Source organism: Lytechinus pictus, chromosome 19 (genome assembly GCF_037042905.1).
Source record: "Lytechinus pictus isolate F3 Inbred chromosome 19, Lp3.0, whole genome shotgun sequence".
Lineage (NCBI taxonomy): Eukaryota > Metazoa > Echinodermata > Echinoidea > Temnopleuroida > Toxopneustidae > Lytechinus > Lytechinus pictus.
The window spans coordinates 5,844,244-5,863,943 of NC_087263.1; the positions used below are offsets into that span (position 1 = coordinate 5,844,244).

General features: G+C 38.5%; 1 protein-coding gene across 3 annotated transcripts; it reads right to left on the minus strand.

The window, feature by feature from the left end:
* Positions 1–528: 528 nt before the first annotated feature.
* LOC129282643 (T-complex protein 11-like protein 1) lies at positions 529–19,476 on the minus strand. Of its 3 annotated transcripts, none has more exons than XM_064113806.1 (10): positions 19,394–19,476; positions 13,803–14,117; positions 12,458–12,590; positions 11,125–11,245; positions 9,981–10,201; positions 9,149–9,285; positions 7,179–7,405; positions 6,183–6,358; positions 5,141–5,307; positions 529–3,237 (listed from the first exon to the last, which is right to left on the minus strand). In XM_064113806.1, the coding sequence occupies exons 2-10, from the start codon at positions 14,038–14,040 to the stop codon at positions 3,023–3,025; spliced, it is 1,635 nt and encodes a 544-aa protein (XP_063969876.1). In that variant the 5' UTR covers positions 14,041–14,117; positions 19,394–19,476; the 3' UTR covers positions 529–3,022. The 3 variants fall into 3 exon arrangements, with proteins under 3 accessions (XP_063969876.1, XP_063969877.1, XP_063969878.1); XM_064113807.1 differs by lacking the exon at positions 19,394–19,476 and adding an exon at positions 19,219–19,302 and having other exon boundaries at positions 2,378–3,237; XM_064113808.1 differs by lacking the exon at positions 19,394–19,476 and adding an exon at positions 17,897–17,985 and having other exon boundaries at positions 2,378–3,237.
* Positions 19,477–19,700: the final 224 nt, after the last annotated feature.

A 19,700-nucleotide genomic window follows, 5' to 3' on the forward strand; every position in this document is an offset into this window, starting at 1 on the left:
CAACAACACAATTTTTAACAAATCACATATTACCATTTTTTGTTTTGTGCTTTTGGTTTTTTATGTATCTTTTTGTATTCCCACATTTGTTATATCTTACATGTTTGTATACCGTGTACCATTCTGTTTACACAGAAGGCATCCTAGGTCATTTATTGTAAATATGCTGGCATCAAACCAATAAAGTATATTTGCTTGGAAAAAATGAATTAAATATGAAAGTTCCAAGAAGCAAAATGATTTCATTTGAAGTTTGGCATAATGCTAGGAATACTAAAATCAGACTTCTGTCATTTTGGTCAGAATCCAATCTGCTCCAAGTCAGAGCTGATGATGAACTCAAACAATCTGGATTTGAATTTGCTTTTATTTCTCCAGGGAGGCTCAAAACAGACCGGAATATCGTATCAGTATTCATACCACTATTTGTAACTTTGATCATTAAGATTGTATAAGTTTGAATATTTATATCATATGCGGTTACAATTTCTCTGAACATTAGACCGCAACAAATCGTGTTGTGTGAGCTGGGTTGAAATGTATTTTTATTAAATTACATCCTGAGAAGGAGAATGAGGCAAATTAGGCAGTAGATGAATGGTGGTGCATCGATAATAAAATTAGGTCATTTCATGGAAGTCAATAACCTTTAGAAAAATATGATTTTAAAATACGTAACATATCGTATAACAATGCCTCTAATTCAAAATGAAGGTTAAGGTAAACATATCATCTGAAAGAAATATTTCAATTAAAAATTTCTTTTCACGAATGAGTTAGTTCATCATAAAAAGTATTATGAAATACATATTTTTTTGCATTTATCAATATCTACACTTATCATAACACCCTATTGCATGACAAAATTTATAGACTATAAAAGAAAGCATATTTTCAAAACAATCAAATGAAGGTTTCATCCAATTAAAAAATCATTTAAGGCCCTGTCACATCGTTCCATGCAAGCCTCGTGGGAGACAATGACAGTAGCCTATCTCGCACCTATCTCACACCCGATTTGCACGCGAAAAGTTTTGAGCATGCTCAAAACTTTGTTGCGGGTGAGTTGCAGGCAATCCCCCACAACTCACACGCAAGGCTTGCACGGACAGATGTGACAGGGTCTGTAAGAAAATCAAGTGAAAACAATTTCAACACACAAACCAACCACTGTAATCAGCAATTACATTAAGCAATAAAACATAGATGAACTATTTGCATAAATCAAATTAAGATAGATTGCAATAAAACACACATTTTGGCTATAAACATTTCAAACTCATTAAAAAAAATCCCACCAAACCCATTTGCATGAATCAAACAGATTTCTGAAAAACTAATTTTCAATTTTTATTATACTTATCATTATATCATTATTCTTAATTCTTAATCACTAAGAAAACAAATATTTTTGCAACAATATAATTTACCAAAAAGATAACACGTTTGCAAGTTAACTAGGAAAGAAATGTGTAACTTTGCTAATGTAAGGACAAGAATTATTCACTCCACAACTGGGCGTTGTGGCGTGCGCCTGTAATCCAAGCTACGTGGGGAAGTTACAAATTGATACAGAGGTTCGAGCCCCGGTCGCGTCTTTCGGATGGTGACGTCAAAGGTCGGTTCCAGACGTAAATAATCATATCTGATTGATACACGTCTGAAAAATTCAATCACACACCTCATCCCATAGTCCCACAATAATATGGGTTTTCAAACCTGCAACGATGATGTCGGTATCATTATGTAAATTGAGGTTTATCACAATTGGTAATAAACATGAGAGTTTTGGATGAAATCCCCAATAGGCAAGCCAAGACGATTATTCTAGTCTCTTCTATGATGCTAGATTTCTTTTCATATCTACACAATAAATTATTATTTACTTATCATTTCAGAATACATGTTATAAAATAAATTTCCTAAAAACAATTTTGCAATGCAAAACTTAATAAATTGATATCTCTCAATTAAACATTCTAGAGGTATTGAGATTACATAAACAAAATATTCATGTAAAGTTCTTAATTTAAAAAAATCTAACATTCCCTAATTAAAAATTAAAATTAATGAAAAAATAATGATAATAATGACATAATATCATCTCAAAAAGGTAGAACATTTTAGATGTAAACTGGGGGGGGGGGGGGGGGATTGTTCACTAAATGGGGATTTTCCGGGGCTCTTTTGAGCATTAAAGGGGAAAATCACCCAAGCCTCCAATGTATCTTTTTCCCTGATGTCAACTTCCTGATTCAAAATGGCAATATATTGGGCACCACATAAAGTTCCAGCACTCTATAGCTATGCACTGCAAACACTCTTATTCGCATTATATATATATATATATATATATCCTGCCAATGTGATGGTTTACTCCTGTGTCGGGTTCTTCATACAAGAGCTGTGGAACAATTTTCAAAAGGGGGAGGGGGGGCTAAATATGCATAAAATCACATTTTCATGGTTATTTCCATGTTTTTGTACATGTTTACTGAAAAAGTGCTGGAGCCCCCACAGCTCCCTAGCTCCATGGATCCTGCCATGGCAGTTTGCATTATGGAAAAAATACCATCGAAACTAGCTTGCAATGGTAACACTCACAGAATCCTTGATTTTTATTGGTCATTGTTACCACTGGACAATAAAGTTATTATCTTCTTCCATTCAATCTTCTCTTTTCCAACATGTCAATCGCGGACATGTGACAACACACGAGCACGCTGATTGGCTGCTGCTTCCATAGAACAAGCAAATGCATCCTGGATCCTTGCAGATGCAGATTTAGCCAAAAATGCCATTGGACCACAGGGAACTGGAGTGGCATTTCAACAAACGTTTCGTCCAACATGTCAGATTCGACAACTTTCCTTGATTTTGATTGGCTGAGAAGAACTATTACTATGGTAACTGTCGGATAAAACGGGACTTGTCGGATAAAATGTCTGACAAGTCCTTTCAAGAGGTTCTCCCCGCAGATTTCATATCCATGTTGACATTGCGAGAAGTGCCTTGTGTCCATTTACTCGGTGACCTGAGATTGTACCATCTTAGACAGTATTTCAGCGTAGAAAGGTCCGAAGACTGACCTGTTGTGGACGACCAGACGGACGAAGGCTTTGGTTGTTTCAAGGACCTGGCTCTGCATGGTGGTCAGGCCTGGCGGAATGTTTGCCGAAGGGTCAAACTTAGAGGGCGCCGCAATGGCTGTCACCAGAAATCCTCGTAGTCTTGAGTCTGAGGAGAGAAAGAAGGAATTAATTCACCAAAATGTATCAAGTTTACATGATAATACTATCCAAGTTATGTTTGTATACGTATGAAGGGAAAACCGGTTGAAACGTTAATAATAATAACAGAGATGCCAAGTTCAAAGACTAGTGAGGCATCAGATCTTAGAGAGGGAACTGTCACACAACATGAGATTGATAGGGCTTGTAAATGTGTATGGGGATAGGCTGTCACACAGGCATGAGAAAAATATACATGGGGAATGAGCAAGAGTCCATAGACTTGGCATGTCTGTAATACAAACAATACAACTCAAGATCTATATAAAGCACTTTCCATCTTAATTCGATGCTCAATGTGCTTCAGAGCAAATCAATAATGAAAAAAATAACGAAAGGTCCAAATTTTAACAATTAAATGAATAAATGGTTGACCATCAAAAGCACTGTTATACAAAAGGTATGTATGTCTTCAGGTTGTCCCATGAAGGTGGTCGCTGATGACTGGATTTTCAAACCGTGTGGATGTGAATTCCACAGGGTCGGTCTCGCTTGAGCAAAGACCCGTTTCCCCCATGATATTGAACAATATCGCGGTAGCTCAGTCGTTAGAGCGGGGGATTCGTATTCCGGTGACCCGATTCGATTCCCACTTGGTGCGCTAGTGCCCTTTGGTAAGGCATTAATCCTCAGTACCAGGTCCTTCGGAGAGGACTTTAAGCCGTCGGTCCTCTGGTTGCTTGCTTACAAGCATTCATGCTTTCTTAGCAATCAGGTAAAAAATCACCACCACCACCATGTACGACCGCCAGAGGAGGTGGTTGGAACTATGGTTCCCGAAGTGATGCTGGAATGCGACTATTTTCCTGAGGGGCGCAGCCCCGAAGGAAAATGGTCACATTTGCGTCACTGAGGGGATCATAGTTTCACCAAACCTCCCATCGAAGGCCGTATATATTTGATTTACATCCGTCATCGGAATTAAATACATCACATAGGAATGTAGATATAACTCTGAATAAATAGCAATCTTTGAGAATTCCTTAATTCTTTTTATTAGCTTTTGTGAGGCCCCTGGCTTGATCACATACCCGCATTGTTGTACATGCACATGAGTTTGGGTTAGGCCCCGCCCATCCGTAAATAGTTTTTGAACTATTCACGTCTGACGTCACGGCTTGGGGTACTATTCCCGGGTTGTGACGTCTGATGCCGGGATTCATGGCATTTTTGCCAATTTCGTGACATTGGTTGGAACTATCTTTGGTCACAAGACGGGGCTTAGACCAATCATCTGTCTAGATTATTATTATGACCGATATAATTTTGAAACAGAACTCATGAAAGGTTAGAGGTTGAGAATTTAAATGTTCATGAGGGTTAGTGTAGAGGTGTTGTGGAAGAGTGGACAGTCTCTGGACTATGAACCATGAGGTCCAGGGTTCAAATCCCACTGCAGCATTTGCATCCTTTGGCAAGGTGTTAATCTACATTTGCCACTCTCCATCCATGTGAAGTAAAGGGTATCCAGTAGGAAGAAATTCCTTGAATGCTTAAACACTCAATCAGGGTAGCCTTGTTAAAGCTGGGGTAATGGTAACATTATCATTTTAAGCAGGGTCCGCTGGGAGAACAGTTTTCAGAACAGAAGCGGCTACCCTGGGTAAATTTATCATTATCATTATTATAAATCAATGACTACAGTAAGTACTACTGACAAATATTAGAGAGCAAAAGAAAGATTATGAAAACTATGTGTTCCCTCAAGGGCAACCAGCAAAGACATTTCAAGAAAAGAGCGATGTGACAGTGCATGCTGGATATAGTTATAATATGAGCATCTGCATTTTGTAACTTCTGCAGTTTCCAAATTCGAGAATCTGGAAAAGGTGTACAGGGGACAAACTCACCTAGAATACTGTGTATATGATTGTCTTTGAGACCTAGGGATCTGATCTGGCTCTTAAATGCCTCTATCCTCAGTGCATCAAACTCTGGGAAACCATGGGTCTTCAAGCACTCGTTCACTTCTTTGGTTACTTGTTCCGCTAGGTTGTCGATCACAGCGCTGAAATCACTGGAAAAATAACACCGAAAATGACACAATTTCTTGAGCAGTGTTAGTTTTAGAATGCAATTACAGTGAAAATTATGATTACATCCATCCATTTTTGTGACATTCCAGAACTAAAGTAAAACATTATAGACCTGAGAGTCTATTGCCAATGATATATGAATGTGATGTCAATGTAACATTGTTAAAAGTAAATTGAACTACAACAAATCCAGAAAAGATTTAAAGATCAAACTGTGAAATAGAATACTTGATAACTATGTCACATGGACATCTTGTAAATTTTGGACCTGACCCGATTACAGGATGAGGTTTTGTTTGAGTTGACTAGGGAAATCCTTGGATGCCTGCTAATACATGTATGTTTCAATAGTTGGTGTAGGCAACCAGAAGGTCAAGTGTAGCACAACATGGACAAGTTTCTTGCAAAGGGAAATTTTATGGAAGCACCGTGGTATTGAGGTTTTGACTCTTGCCTTGTAATCAGAGGGTCATGCAGTCAAATCCCACCACGAACAGGCATCCTGTGGCAAGGCATCAATCCACACTTTGCCACTCTCCACCCAGGTGCTAAATGGGTACCTGGTAGGATGTGAAAGCCTATGTTGTATGCCTAGCAATTGAGCTTGGCACTCTTGTTGGAATGCTCCCCAGGGAGTGGAGAAAGTGCACATGTTGTGTGCAGGCATGCCAGGATAATAATAAGTGCATCTAAAATGCTAAGAAACATAAAGTACAAAGTGTTATATAAATGTAACTATCATCATCTATCATCATTACAGTTTAGGATTCGAACCCACAACCCTCTAACCGAAATCAAGACCAAATTGTATTTAATAAATGAAATATCTATGAACAGTGATGTACACAATACTTACCTCACTTCATCTAGCAGGATGAAGAGATTGTGTTTGAGCTGACTGGGGAATCCCTGGATACCTGCTAACATGTTCCCAGTGTTGGTGTAGGTCACCAGAAGGACAGAGCCTACCAGGACGATCTTCCTGACCTGTGATCCAAGGTCATAGAACCTTCCTTGATCCATCAAGACGGTCTGAAAATTATTGAAATAAAATCATGATTTTGATTATAATCTACAATATTGGGGAAGAGGTGAAAAAAAAAGCAGTTAAGGGGGCAACACCACCTAGTCTGCTGTGCAAACCCTTCACTCGAGTTAAGGGGTCTGGATGCGCAGCCTACAAAGACTTGTGCTATGAAGGCCCTCTCGCTGACAGCAAGTTTTATATGTGCTAGTCTTTGTGTGAAGACCCACTTGTTGATCAAAGTTTCAATTAGGGTCTGTGCCTGGAGAGAATTCAAGCCACAATGGGATGTAGCTAGAAAATCCAATGAGCGATGCAAAATTGTATATAATAGCTTATTTTTGCATCACGTAACAGATATCTAGATCCATAGCTTGTTTTACATACAAGAGAACTTGCTGGGCTAGCACCATGAGCATCTTTGGACATTGTGTGTGTTTTTTAAATCCACACCATTATATTATTACCACTAAGTGAAGGTTTGCAGGGGCAGGAATTTAACACTATATGGTATGTGTTCAAAACCCTGGGGGTGTTTTGTAAAGATTCTAAGTGAGATTGAAATGGCACTTAATTTCCAAGTTGCATGAGGTAAATGACGCATCACCACATTTGTTGGATCATGCCCAGGAGAACGTGTACAACTGTGTATCCATCAAGAAAAGATAAAGAACATGTATGCAGTGGCAGCTAGTCACACTTAAAACTTTGTAAAACTCTCCCTGGATGTTAATCCTAGCAGACATACAAGAGAAAACAGCCAACGAGATCATGAATTCAAAATGGCTGTTGTAAAAAGTGCTGCTCAAAGATCTATTTTGTCTTTACCTCAGGAAATGTCATGCCCTCCCGAGGATCAGAGTTCAACAGATCGACATAAGCGTGATTCAAGATGGCGGCCGGTGAGATGAGAGGGCTTGGCGTTGGCCCGTTGTTGCTGGCTCCTTCGCTTGATGAAGATGCTTGCTGTTGCTGCAACTCTTGTTGTTTCTTGACCTTATCGGCTAGATTCTCTCTTGCTTGTTCTAACCATTCTCTTGTGTACTGTAAGCCGTCTGTTTGAAATAACATATTAATAAAAAGTTTTTAATCATCACGTTTTGTATACATATTCGCATTATTACAACATTATCATGTAACAACCCTACTTAATATGAATACTACATTTAATTTGGGGGTGTTTCACAAAGACCTAAGTATGACTAAAAGTCATGCTTAGTGCTGATGCGCATATAATAATGTAACGCGCAATCTTATTGATTAACATGTAGTAGGCAGCACACGTCCTCTTCGCAGGATTTGACCAATGCGATGATTCTTTTTATTCGGCGCGCAACTGGACATTTATGTGCGACTCTAAGTCATGCTTAAATCTTTGTGGAACACCCCCCCCGGTCTAAATTCTCATTGCCACATAATACACAGATTTGTGATCAATTCCTATTTACAAACTGCAATTCTAATTCCTCTTTGCACAATTACAAACATCCTCAAGCCTCTCCCATGCCCTCCTACTCTCCTTCACCTTGCTTTTTTGGTAAACTGCCGATTCGTCTATTGCCAACACGTCCACTCATTACATGGTCTACCTTCATTTAGTCTAATGCCATTCTGTCCATCCAATTATCATTTGGTCCAATAATCACTTCGTCTAATCACCAGTTCGTCTATGACCATTTTGTCTCATAACCAATTTGTCTTATACCCCTTTTCTTTTCATTTATTTCACCCAATTAACACTAGTGCAATTAGACCAAATTGTATATGGACTAAATGGCTATTGGAACAAATGGTTATTAGACGAAATGGTGAGTGGGCGAAATAGCAATTATACCACGTGGATAGTGGACGAACTGAAATGACAGTAGACGAGTTGGTAATTGCATTGGCGGCGGAAGCCCAAACATTTAGGAGGGGATCACCAAAATTTTTAGGGGAGGTCCACCAGAATTTAGGGGGGATGGAGGAAACAAAATTGACTAACATAAAAAAAAGAAAAAAGATTATCAACAAAAAATTTAGGGCGGGGATCGTCCCCCCACCTCAAATTTAGGGGGGGACATGTCCCCCCCGTCCCCCCGCTTCCGCCGCCTATGGGTAATTGGACGTATTGGAAATTGGAAATAAACCGTTTTATCCATGTTTCCACTGGTTGTCCTACCCTCCTTGAACCAACTACATCCATTCAAATGGTAGAGAGGGCCAAAGAAGACATAAAAGACACATGTGAAGGAGGGGAATGGGAGGGTAAAGGATGTAGGTAGGATGCACTGAATTGTGCAGAGTGGAAGGAGGGGATAAAGGGTGATTGCTCTGAGTGTGAGGTGAATTCAGCCACTCCTGGGTCCCGTAACACAAAGGTTAGCGATTGATCGTACACTTTATTTTCACGATTGATTGTACATTGTAGTCAATGAAATCAATCGTAGAAAAATATTCTATGATCAATCGCTAACCTTTGTGTTACGGGACCCTGGTCTATGTAGAGAAAATGAGAAACTTGATGATTAGGTGACACAACATTTGCTCCGGCGACAATTACTCCAGGCTTTATTTTGTCTAAGATACAGGGTTAGGGTTGCAGTAGGGTTTTATGTCAGGTTTATGGAGTTTAGCTTTTTGGAGCTGCAAGAGGAATTATCTCATCAAGTATCAAGTATGGTTAGGTTTAGGATAGGTTATAGTGTTAAATGCAGGGTTGAAGTTGGCGATTCCATTAGTTTGTGGAATTTACAGCGGAGTGATTGTTGCCAGAGCAAATGTCATGGAACCAACTAACTTTGAATATGCCAACTGACCTTGCTGGGTTTTGAGGAATTCCTGGAACTTGTTCCTCTCGTACTCGATAGACTTCTGCTGTAGATGTGGCCTCAGACTCTGGATGGTGAAGTTTGCCATGTCCAGCTTCATCAGGTCTAAGACTCGGAAGATCTCCCTACAAAATCACATCACATAACAATGTTAATAATGATGATGAAGATGATGGTGGTGGTGATGATGATGATGATGGTGGTGGTGATGATGATGATGAAGAGGACAATAATGGTGATGATGATGATGGTGATGATGGTAATGATGATGGTGGTGATGATGAAGAGGATGATGATGATGATGATGAAGAGGACAATAATGGTAATGGTGATGATGATGGTGGTGGTGATGATGGTGATGATGATGATCATGATGATGATGATGGTGATAATGAAGAGGATGATGATGATGATGCTTGTGATGATGCTGATAATAATGGTGGTGGTGGTGATAGTAGTGATGGTGATTATGATGATGGTGGTGATGATGGAGATGATGAAGATAATGATGATCTTAGTCACAATTTTCATGGCTTTAACTCAGTCACTGTCCCTCTGCACGAACATTAAAGAAATAAACAATCATGCCAGGTACCCATTCACAAACATCTGAGTCGAGTGCAGACAATCACCTCAGGTAGTCCCAGACAAAAATAATGACATAAATGTACATGTTCAGGTACGGAATGTCTTGTCTTTACGAGATATGGTGTAATTCTTTCGTATTTTGTGCATGTTACATACAAAATCTAGCATCCAATAGTCATATGAATTGTTGACATAAAAACATTGAAACAATCTCGAAGGAAAAAAAAAGTACCTGAAAATTTCAACTGGTTCGGTCAGGGTTGCCAATTTAGCAATCTCCTCATCCCTGACTGGAGCACAGAGCTTGGACATGACTTGGACAACAAAGGCAGTTAGTCTGCTGACATCGAGGGCCTGGTGGTCCGCCTGTTGCTGGATGAGAGAGAGGTCAATGACCTCAAGAATGTGACCTTTCAGCTTGTCGTGGTGAGGTAGGAGCAACGATAGAAGAATCTGTCAGAATAAAAGTGGAATCCAAAAATGGTCACAAATTGACAACTTTGTAATAAGTCCTTTTCCACTTCTGAAGTTTAAAGGTAAAAAAAAGAAATTGCAGCAAATAATTATTTCATGAGAAAGTTTTTAAAATCAAGCTTAATTATCACATTATAATAGATCTAGATCTGGTACATTGAAATCAACTCATCTTTGTGAAATAATTTCTTAGCTGAAATCCGATAAGTCTGATGATAACTAACACAAAAAGGAATTTGTGGTACAATGCTTCGAAAAATACCCAACATTTTATGAAATTCTTTGCTTATTTTGCTCATTTCTCAGCAATTACACATTTATTTCCAGAGCCAATTGGCACATATTTTGTAATTTATACATACAAACATTTCATTGGATTCTGTTCGAACTAATTTTGAGGTCATTACCACAACTGGTATTTATATTTAATGAAAGTAATTGTGGTTACTTGGCCTGGGGACCTTTGAAGGAGAATGTGCACTCAAATGCCACTCCTGAAATCAAACTTATCTTGATATTCAACCAATCAGAAATGGATATTTGGGACTTGTGATTATTATTTTTTATAGTTTAAACACAACTCTTTCTGCATCAGAACAGAGTGGTCTTGTGATACAGGCCGACTTGAATGATAACACCACTCCATATTTTCATACTGCTCAATTGATATATTCATACAACAATCATTATGTACTAAAAATTAAAGTCGGAAAACAAGCACTAGTTTCTTGACACAAATAAAATTACTTGCTAATTCATTCTCTGTATTATTAATAGTTACATGTATCTCAACAGGTCCATTTTAAGACTATCTATAACACACAGCCAATGAGAAACCTTCCACAGAGTATGCCAGTTTACTCCCCCTTTATGATAAAGAATACAATGAAAAGAAAGCATACCGTTTTGATTTCCCCGATAAGAGTGACGGCATGTGTGTACGATGGTGGATCGTCGGAAAGCTGAGCGCCCAAGCTATCCCAAAATGCCTGGTGAACGACCTTGTGTACCTGCTTCTCAATTCTGGAATCAAATAGAACAAGTAAACATAAATACCGCTTCCGCAAAACATTCTTTATTTTGCTGGGCAGAGCAAAATCGCACTAGAGCCCGTTGGTGTACAATTACCACTCTCAAACTCAACCCAGGCGAGGATTATTCCTTGAAATACTAAGGAGCCATGTTGGTAGCTACCTGTATCAGGGTGCTACATAAGCACTTGCCCGACTGCCCGGGGCAAGTAAAACTTATAGTCGGGCAAGTGTTTTGAAGTAAAGACCAAAACTACTTGCCCGAATTGGGCAGGCAAAATTCTCACAGTAGAATTACCAAAATTAGGGTCGATATGATATACCGACCCTAAATATGGTCATGGCGGGCAAGATAAAATCACTTTGTAAAAAGAAATGCAAGAACAAGGTATATCAGTTCATGTCAAAAGAGAGAAAAAAAAGGTCAATGGTTTCTATAACCATAATATTTTCTTTTGAAGAAGTAAAAAAATTTTAAAGGATTTTTTCGGGCAAGTGAAATAGATTTTCAGGTAAGTATATTCCAACTATTTATAAATTTACTTGCCCAACAGGGCAAGTGCATCTAAAAAGTTATGTAGCACCCTGCTGTATGCTTAAATTTTGGTAATATTTGTGGAGCACAGGGATCATTTCATTAAAAAAATACTCAGTGATTTTCAATGAAAATCTCACTCTGAACCAAATCATATGAAAATACCAGAAAACGCACATGAAGATTGTAATTACACATAAAGAATTATTCAAAGGAAAACTTAAAAAATATCTTCTGAATTCATAACTTAATATGTAAATGTGTTTATTAATTTCTCTTTGTATATATGTTTAATCGTTTTATGATTTCTGTAAATACAGCGTATACTGAATCATTTATTTTTATCATTATCTATTTTATATTTTCATTTCTTTATTTTTTATTCATTTGATATATATATATTTCTTTATTCTATCTTACTTTTGATTCATAAAATGTACTTATAAAAGGAGGCCTTCACCTACAAGTTCTGCTGTTTTAATAGTTGGTCTACTTCCCTTTCAATTTCATGGTATTATTGTATTATAAAAAATGATTTAAATGTTATATTTTGTAAATATGTATATTGAACTATCATTATAAATGTAAAAAGATTGAAAGAGAAAATAAATGAATTGAATTTAATTATTGCTACCAATTTGAGGAAAGAAAAAATACTGAACTACTCACGAGTTTTCTGGCATGTCACGAGGTGACAACTTGAAATTCCCATCGACTACAATTTCATGGGCAAGGGCCATGTTGGAGACGAGGCCAGCAGCTGTGATCAACTCTTCAAAAGTTTTGTTCTTATGAGGAGAGGCTGCAAAATAAAAGGACAGAAAAAATAAATGGAAATTACTTTCTACATCATGAAAGACAAATAATATTCATGCTTTTCCTACTTTTTAATTAGGTTACCATGCCATGTCAGTAAGCTAAATATTTGTTTATCTATTGATATTTACTTTAGTATGTAAAACACTTCATCTTACCCAACTATTCTTTGTCTTTTTCCCATGTTTTGACTAATCGTTTCACTCTCTTAAATACAAATTTAACTTAATAAAAATACATCCCAATATGCCTACCTCTCCTATTGTCTTAAGCCTACCATTTGGTGCTCTGATTGTTAGCTTGCCATCTCACACGTTGGTTGAAGATTGAATTTTTCATTATTAAATGCAACTATGTTTCCTTCTTAAATGCATCTTATTTTGGGGAGCCAACAAGCAAATTAGTACACACTTTAAATTAGCAATGCAAGGAAAATGGCAAAATCAATGTTTAAAAATATAAATGCAAATGTTTATCTTCAGACTTCAGTACCTGGGGCCAATTGCACGAAATGGTCTTTGCAAGAACCGTCTTTCGTGTCGCCCATTTATTATGATGCGCCATGTGAATCGCATTTTAAATCAATTACCTGCAGACATATTTTATTTGTCCAATAAAGTAAACAAAATATTTGTTTATAAAATGTGATATCTCATGACATTTTATAGAAATTGATTTGAAAGCTAATAAATTCTATTTGTTTATCATAAATTTCAGACATATCCCACATACAGCGCATCATAAAAGATGGGCGACACGAAAGACGGTCCTTGGAAAGACCCTTTCATGCAATTGGCCTTTGGAAGCAGCAGCATTCACATTGAAAAAAGGAATAAGAAATTGGTAACTTTTCATCGAGAGCTTGGCATCTTCATTCACTGTGAGTCATATACATGTACAGTTGAGGCCAGAAGTTTACACCCAGGAAATAAAGAAGGTTGACCCTTACTTTAATCCCAACAGCATCCGAATCATGTGAAAGAGCTTTATAATACGCTTTTTTCACTTGATACCAAATTCGTCATGGTAGTATTTATATTTCTGAAGATATCGTAAATTTTAGGATGTTTGACAAGTGAACAAAGTTCACTGAATTCCATGGGTGTATGTAAACTTTTGGCCTCAACTGTATATTTTATTTATGATAAATTGATGATTGTTGCCAATTTGATAAACAACAATTATTTCAAGTTTTTACCTTCAATTCCAGCAAAGCCTCCATGCAGTCCTCCTGCAGCGGATCCTGGAGCCGGCGAGTGCTGCCGTTGCCGCTTCCTAAGAACCTCCCCTTCTCCAGAGGATTCGAGAGGATCTGAGTCTGAGGCTTGAATTTCGACGTCTTTAGACCCTCCTTCCGCTTGGGCCTGTGTCGGGTCTGGGCTCTGGTCTGAACCAGAAGGTTCAGTGCCATTGTTTGGTTGGTCGTCCAGTGGCATCTCCTCGACGTTGAATATAAAACTTTGAAGAAAGTGGATTTATTTCAAGAAAGGTGTAGCTCTTTGTCCATTAAGACCTGAAAATGTGAAAGTAGACGGAAATATAAGTAAACTAAAAACAACAGAAAATATGGAACAAGATGGAAAACAAGTGCCCATTTCAGTGATTGCCAATTTAGTCCCTTTTGTAATGTCATATCATATCAATCTCCAGCTTAGCTTGACAGACATGCATGTTACAAAATAAAACAAAGACATGAAACTGAAAAGCAAGAAAGAGTGTAAGAGTAAGACTAAGTAAATAAAGAGCTCAAATTAAGTAAAGAGCTCAAACTACTGTTCCATTCCAAGACCAGTCCAAGGACCAAGGCCTTGTCGGCAAGCAGTCATTTTAAAAGTGGAGTAAACACCAAGACTGGAGTCAAAAGCCCAAGACACACCACTCTGCAGTGTGTTGATCTTCAAATATGAAGGATATACTGCACTTTGGAAGAAGACACACATTCATTGTGCAGCAGTATAATGGCGGATAAGAGCAACAAAGCATTCTGGAAGTTCATCAAATCCAGAAAGCAAGAGTCAACTGGAATTGGATCCCTTCGAAGTGGTCAGAAGCTTATATCAGACAGTAAAGGGAAAGCAACAGTGCTGAATGACCAGTTCCAATCAGTCTTCACAGTTGAGGATAACTTGCACATCCCAGATCTTAGCCATCCTGCGTTCCCTACAATGGAAGGGATCGACATCTCTGTGGATGGCATTGTCAAGTTATTGACAGATATAAATGTTAGCAAAGCTACAGGTCCAGATGGCTTACCAGGAAGGATCATGAAGTACTATGCTGAGGAAATTGCACCAATCCTGACTTATATTTTTCAGCAATCCCTTGACACAGGAATGGTACCCTCCGATTGGCGTCTTGCAAACATATCACCAGTTTTCAAGAAAGGAGACAAGAGCAAGGCCTCCAACTATCGCCTGGTATCAATCACATCCATCTGCAGTAAATTGCTTGAACATGTGATCTTTAGCAACATCATGGATCACTATGACATGAATAATATTCTTATCGATGTTCAACATGGCTTTCGACCTGGCCATTCTTGTGAGACCCAGCTGATTGTTACATCACAAGATATTGCACACTCACTCGACCAGAAAGAACAGGTGGATGCGATTGCATTGGACTTCTCCAAAGCCTTTGACCGTGTACCCCACGAATGCCTCCTTCGTAAACTTCATCACTATGGGATCCGTGACAATCTGCTGAGATGGATCAGGGTTTTTCTTACTGAAAGGTTGCAGCGTGTCGTTGTGGATGGAGAGTCTTCGGAATGGGTACCAGTCACCTCTGGGGTACCACAAGGCACTGTCCTCGGGCCACTACTGTTTATCTCTTTCATCAATGATATAGTAGATAGAATCTCTTCTAACATCCGGCTCTTTGCTGACGACTGCCTACTTTACCGTCAAATCTCTGATGAAACCGACTGCCTTACTCTACAACAAGATCTCAACCAGCTACATTTGTGGGCTAATACGTGGCAGATGAAATTCAACACAGATAAATACTACCATATCTCATTTTCACTTCGTCGGAAAGCCATCACCACAATGTACACACTTGGAAATACTCCCCTTGCATCAGTTTCAGATCTCCAGTACCTTGGCCTGACCTTCTCATCAAACATGTCCTGGAATAATCATATAAACAACATCACATCACGAGCAAATCGACTCCTAGGACTTGTCAGCAGGAACCTCCGTAGAACCACCAAAAGGATCCGTCAACAAGCCTACTTCAGTCTTGTTAGACCACACCTGGAATACTGTAGCTCAATCTGGAACCCTCACACAAACAAGCACATCTCACAGATGGAAGCAGTACAAAGACGAGCAGCATGATTTACCCTCCAGAGATACCATCATATGGACAGCGTCTCTGCCATGATCCAACAACTTAAATGGGAGAGCCTGGACTCTGGAGAGGAGAAATGCTGCAAGCCTCTACCTACCTCATGTACAAAATTCAACACAGGATGGTAGCAATCAATGAAGACCACTACACAGCTCCTATGATTGCCAGCAATACTCAGCAATGTCATCCAAAGAAGTTGTTGGCTATTCCATGCCGCACCCAACTATACCAGAACTCCTATTTTCCAAGGACAGTGACTGCGTGGAATGCGCTTCCCAAAACCATCCTTGACGCCCCTTCATTGGAGGCCTTTAGGGGGGCGCTTCCAACCCACTCACACGTATTGCGAGGGTAGTATTAGTATACTAACTGCTTCCAACCTAGCCAGGAGGCTTCTAGAGAGTAAAAATGATTTACTAACGTAGGCTTACTCTCAATGAAGCCAGGTCTTCCTTCTCATTCACCCACACGAAGGACCCCAAAACCTGAAACTTTCACCCCCGAGATTTCTACCTTCCTTATAAAAGATCTAACCCTAAATCAAGTACATGGGATAAACCTTCATTTCCGACATTTCTACGCTCTCGTTGTTATTTTTAAACAAGAATTCATCCAAAAAATTAGAAAAATATTGTGAAAAGACGGAAGAGACTTATTAGCGCCACCAACGGGCTTCCTGGTATTTCCGTAAAAGAGACAAACGAAGTCACTTTCTAGGCCGAGGTAAGCGAAATTTGCTCTTTTTATCATGAAATCATTTCAAAATCATATGTATAATTTTTTTATGTATTGCTACTTACCGGAAAGAGCCCCGGTGCGTAGCGAGAAGGAGTTTCGGCAAATATTACTTTAGCAATGAAGCGATGTTTGCCGACTACTTCAAATCCAGGGTCAAACACGGTCCCTTGTACGAGGTTAGTATATATATGGTAGTGTGACCTTAATTCGCGCGTTACCTAATTTTGCGCACGGGCGAATAACTCAATATCAAATCAATATTTTGAAAAACTGATATCACCAACAGAAAGAGCGACTTAGAATAGCCCAGTATAGTAATTTTCTGGAAGGTAAGGTCTCTATTTATGAAAATATTGGCAAAACATCGGTAAATTTTGTTACCGTTTGCGTCCGCTCCGAGAAAATCCGATTTTCTCGACAAGCATCAAGAATTCGCCAGTTTGCAAGCGGAGGTCTCCAAATAAGTAAGTAAAATGTGATACCAACCCAATTTATGGCATTTTAACCTCCATCTGATACAATTATCTTACCTTTGTCTGCTTGATTTCTTTTCTAAAGCCTTGCAAAACGATCGTGCGCAAATTAAGGTCACACTTTTTTATGACAATTTTTCAGCCGAGTGCGCAGTAGTCGATCGCCGTGGAATTTCGAGATCACGATACCAGCGAAACCCTTGACCTACTTTATATTCCGTCAAGCGAATTTGACTTTAGGATCTTGCCTTCCGTTTGGTATTCATGATTTTGATTAATTTTGTGTGAGCTGTGAGAAATTTCTGATTGAAAATCAACTTTATGATGATGTTTAAAATGTGCGCAAATTATGGTCACCCCATCATACTAACCTCGTATATAGTGTGAGTGCCCCAAGCCAAGGAACTAGATTTTTTACTTGCACAAACAGCACAATCATGAGTCATGACAATGTTTTAAAAGCACCAACAAGTATGCACTGCAGATGAGCACCCAAGATATTTCCTTAGCACTATATCCTGACTTATGGATCCTGCTGAGTATCGTCGTAGAAGTAGTAGAAGTACAACAGAAGTTATCAGAACCAGAAGCACTCATGGGTTCAATGCATCTCACATGCAAAGGATTCATATGCACATGGTGCACGCGAATCTTTCACACCCTTTTTACTAAAATAACTATGCCATTACAGTTTACCTACAGTTTCTAATTGTGCTATGACACTTACCGAACCATATGGATCGTTTGTTGACTTCTCTTTGCTGGTTTTTTAAGAAAAAAAAAGCATTTTCTCGTGATCTTCACGTAGATGCCGCAGGATCATCGTGGATGTAAACTTTTGCCTAAAGAGGGCGCGCGATATTATTCACAAGACGTTTGTTTACGGTTCTGTGTGTGTTCTGGACATAGAGATGTATACATCTCTCTGGTTCTGGAGCTTGTACTGCTAGCTGCATTTTAGACGCTCAGCATTATTTTCCTCTTTCTTTCTTTTTTTTTTTTGGCTGTCAAGCGGTATACTCTATTATTGACGAGCTTTAAGACCTCCCCCCCCCCCCCTGACGAGCTTGAAGACCTTTTTTTTTTTTTTTGCTTGTCAATTTATTTTCTGGTACGAAAACGTTTATTTTTTATTGAAGACCTTTTTTGGGGGGTTTTTTGCTTGTCAATTTTTTTTTTCTGGTACGAAAATGTTTATTTTTGATTGAAGACCTTTTTTTTTTTTTTTTGCTTGTCAATTTTTTTGGTGGCCGATTTTGCCCCCCCCCCTGTGGAAAATCCTAGGTACGCCACTGGTTTTATGCTTTAACAGAAAACATTTTGTTTTCATTGGAAAATTTCTTAAAGTTCAAGTGCACCCCAGAAAAAATGTTTGAATAAATAGAGAATTATGAAACAAGACTAACGCTGAAAACTTCATCAAAATCGGATGTAAAATAAGAAAGTTATGACATATTAAAGTTTTGCTTATTTATCACAAAACAGTTACATGCACAATTCATTGATATCTAAATGAGAGTCAATAATGTCACTCACTATTTCACTTTTATTGTTCGAATTATACAATATTTCAATTCTCACGACTTTGACCAAATAGGACCCTCTTTAAGTTTAAGTATATACATGAGATGCAACCTGTTGATTTTTGGTACAATTTCCTTATGCGCCGACGACTTGAATCGAGAATGTTTGATAGGAAAAATTCGCATTTCGATTGTTGTTGCGTAATTTCCACTGCAGTATGAAGGATGACTAAGGACGGACCGAGCGAAGCATCCTGGTTGAGATTTGGAGGTAAGCGATAAAAACACTTTTAGTTTTATAAATAATTTAAAATTCCTTTTTAAAATGAACTTAAAAATACGATCAAGATTAACATAGTGGACAAATATTGAAAGGTTTGGCGCAGTTTAGTCCCTCACATTCGTGTGATGAATGAAAACGTCAAAATGCACTATGAAATCACATGCGTTGTGCGAGGTTAGTATACTAACCTCGCATGTTGTGTGAGTGAACCAGAAGAAGTGCTACAGAAAAACATTCACTTACGGTAATTTCAGTGTATGGGACTGGGCAGCAAAAACGTATTAAAAAGAAATGTTCTCTCAAGGTCAAGCCAAGGTTTCTCCTATCTGCTCAAAACAAATCCCCAAAGATGCATTGTAGCAATTGTAAAGACTCATTTTGACTGATATTTCCCGATCTAGCTGAAATAAATACTTACCGTTTCCGCATTTAGTTACTTAAGTTCAGTGGGATTGAAAATGTTCAGTTAATGCGTCTTTCCTGTCTGTTGTTCCTTTGTTTACAGAATGCAATTAGACTGGTACCCTTTTGTGTGTATTATGGTGCAGGCAAAGCAGTACTTTCGTAAGTATTAATGTGGTATCAATCTGCACATTTCGGTCCTTCTAGAACACAGGAAAGACATTTCAAAATAATATATTCGCACCATATTACTAGAGGTAATTAATATCTCGATGATTCGCACCTACACGACATGAACAAGAGCTTAATTCATACAACCAGTG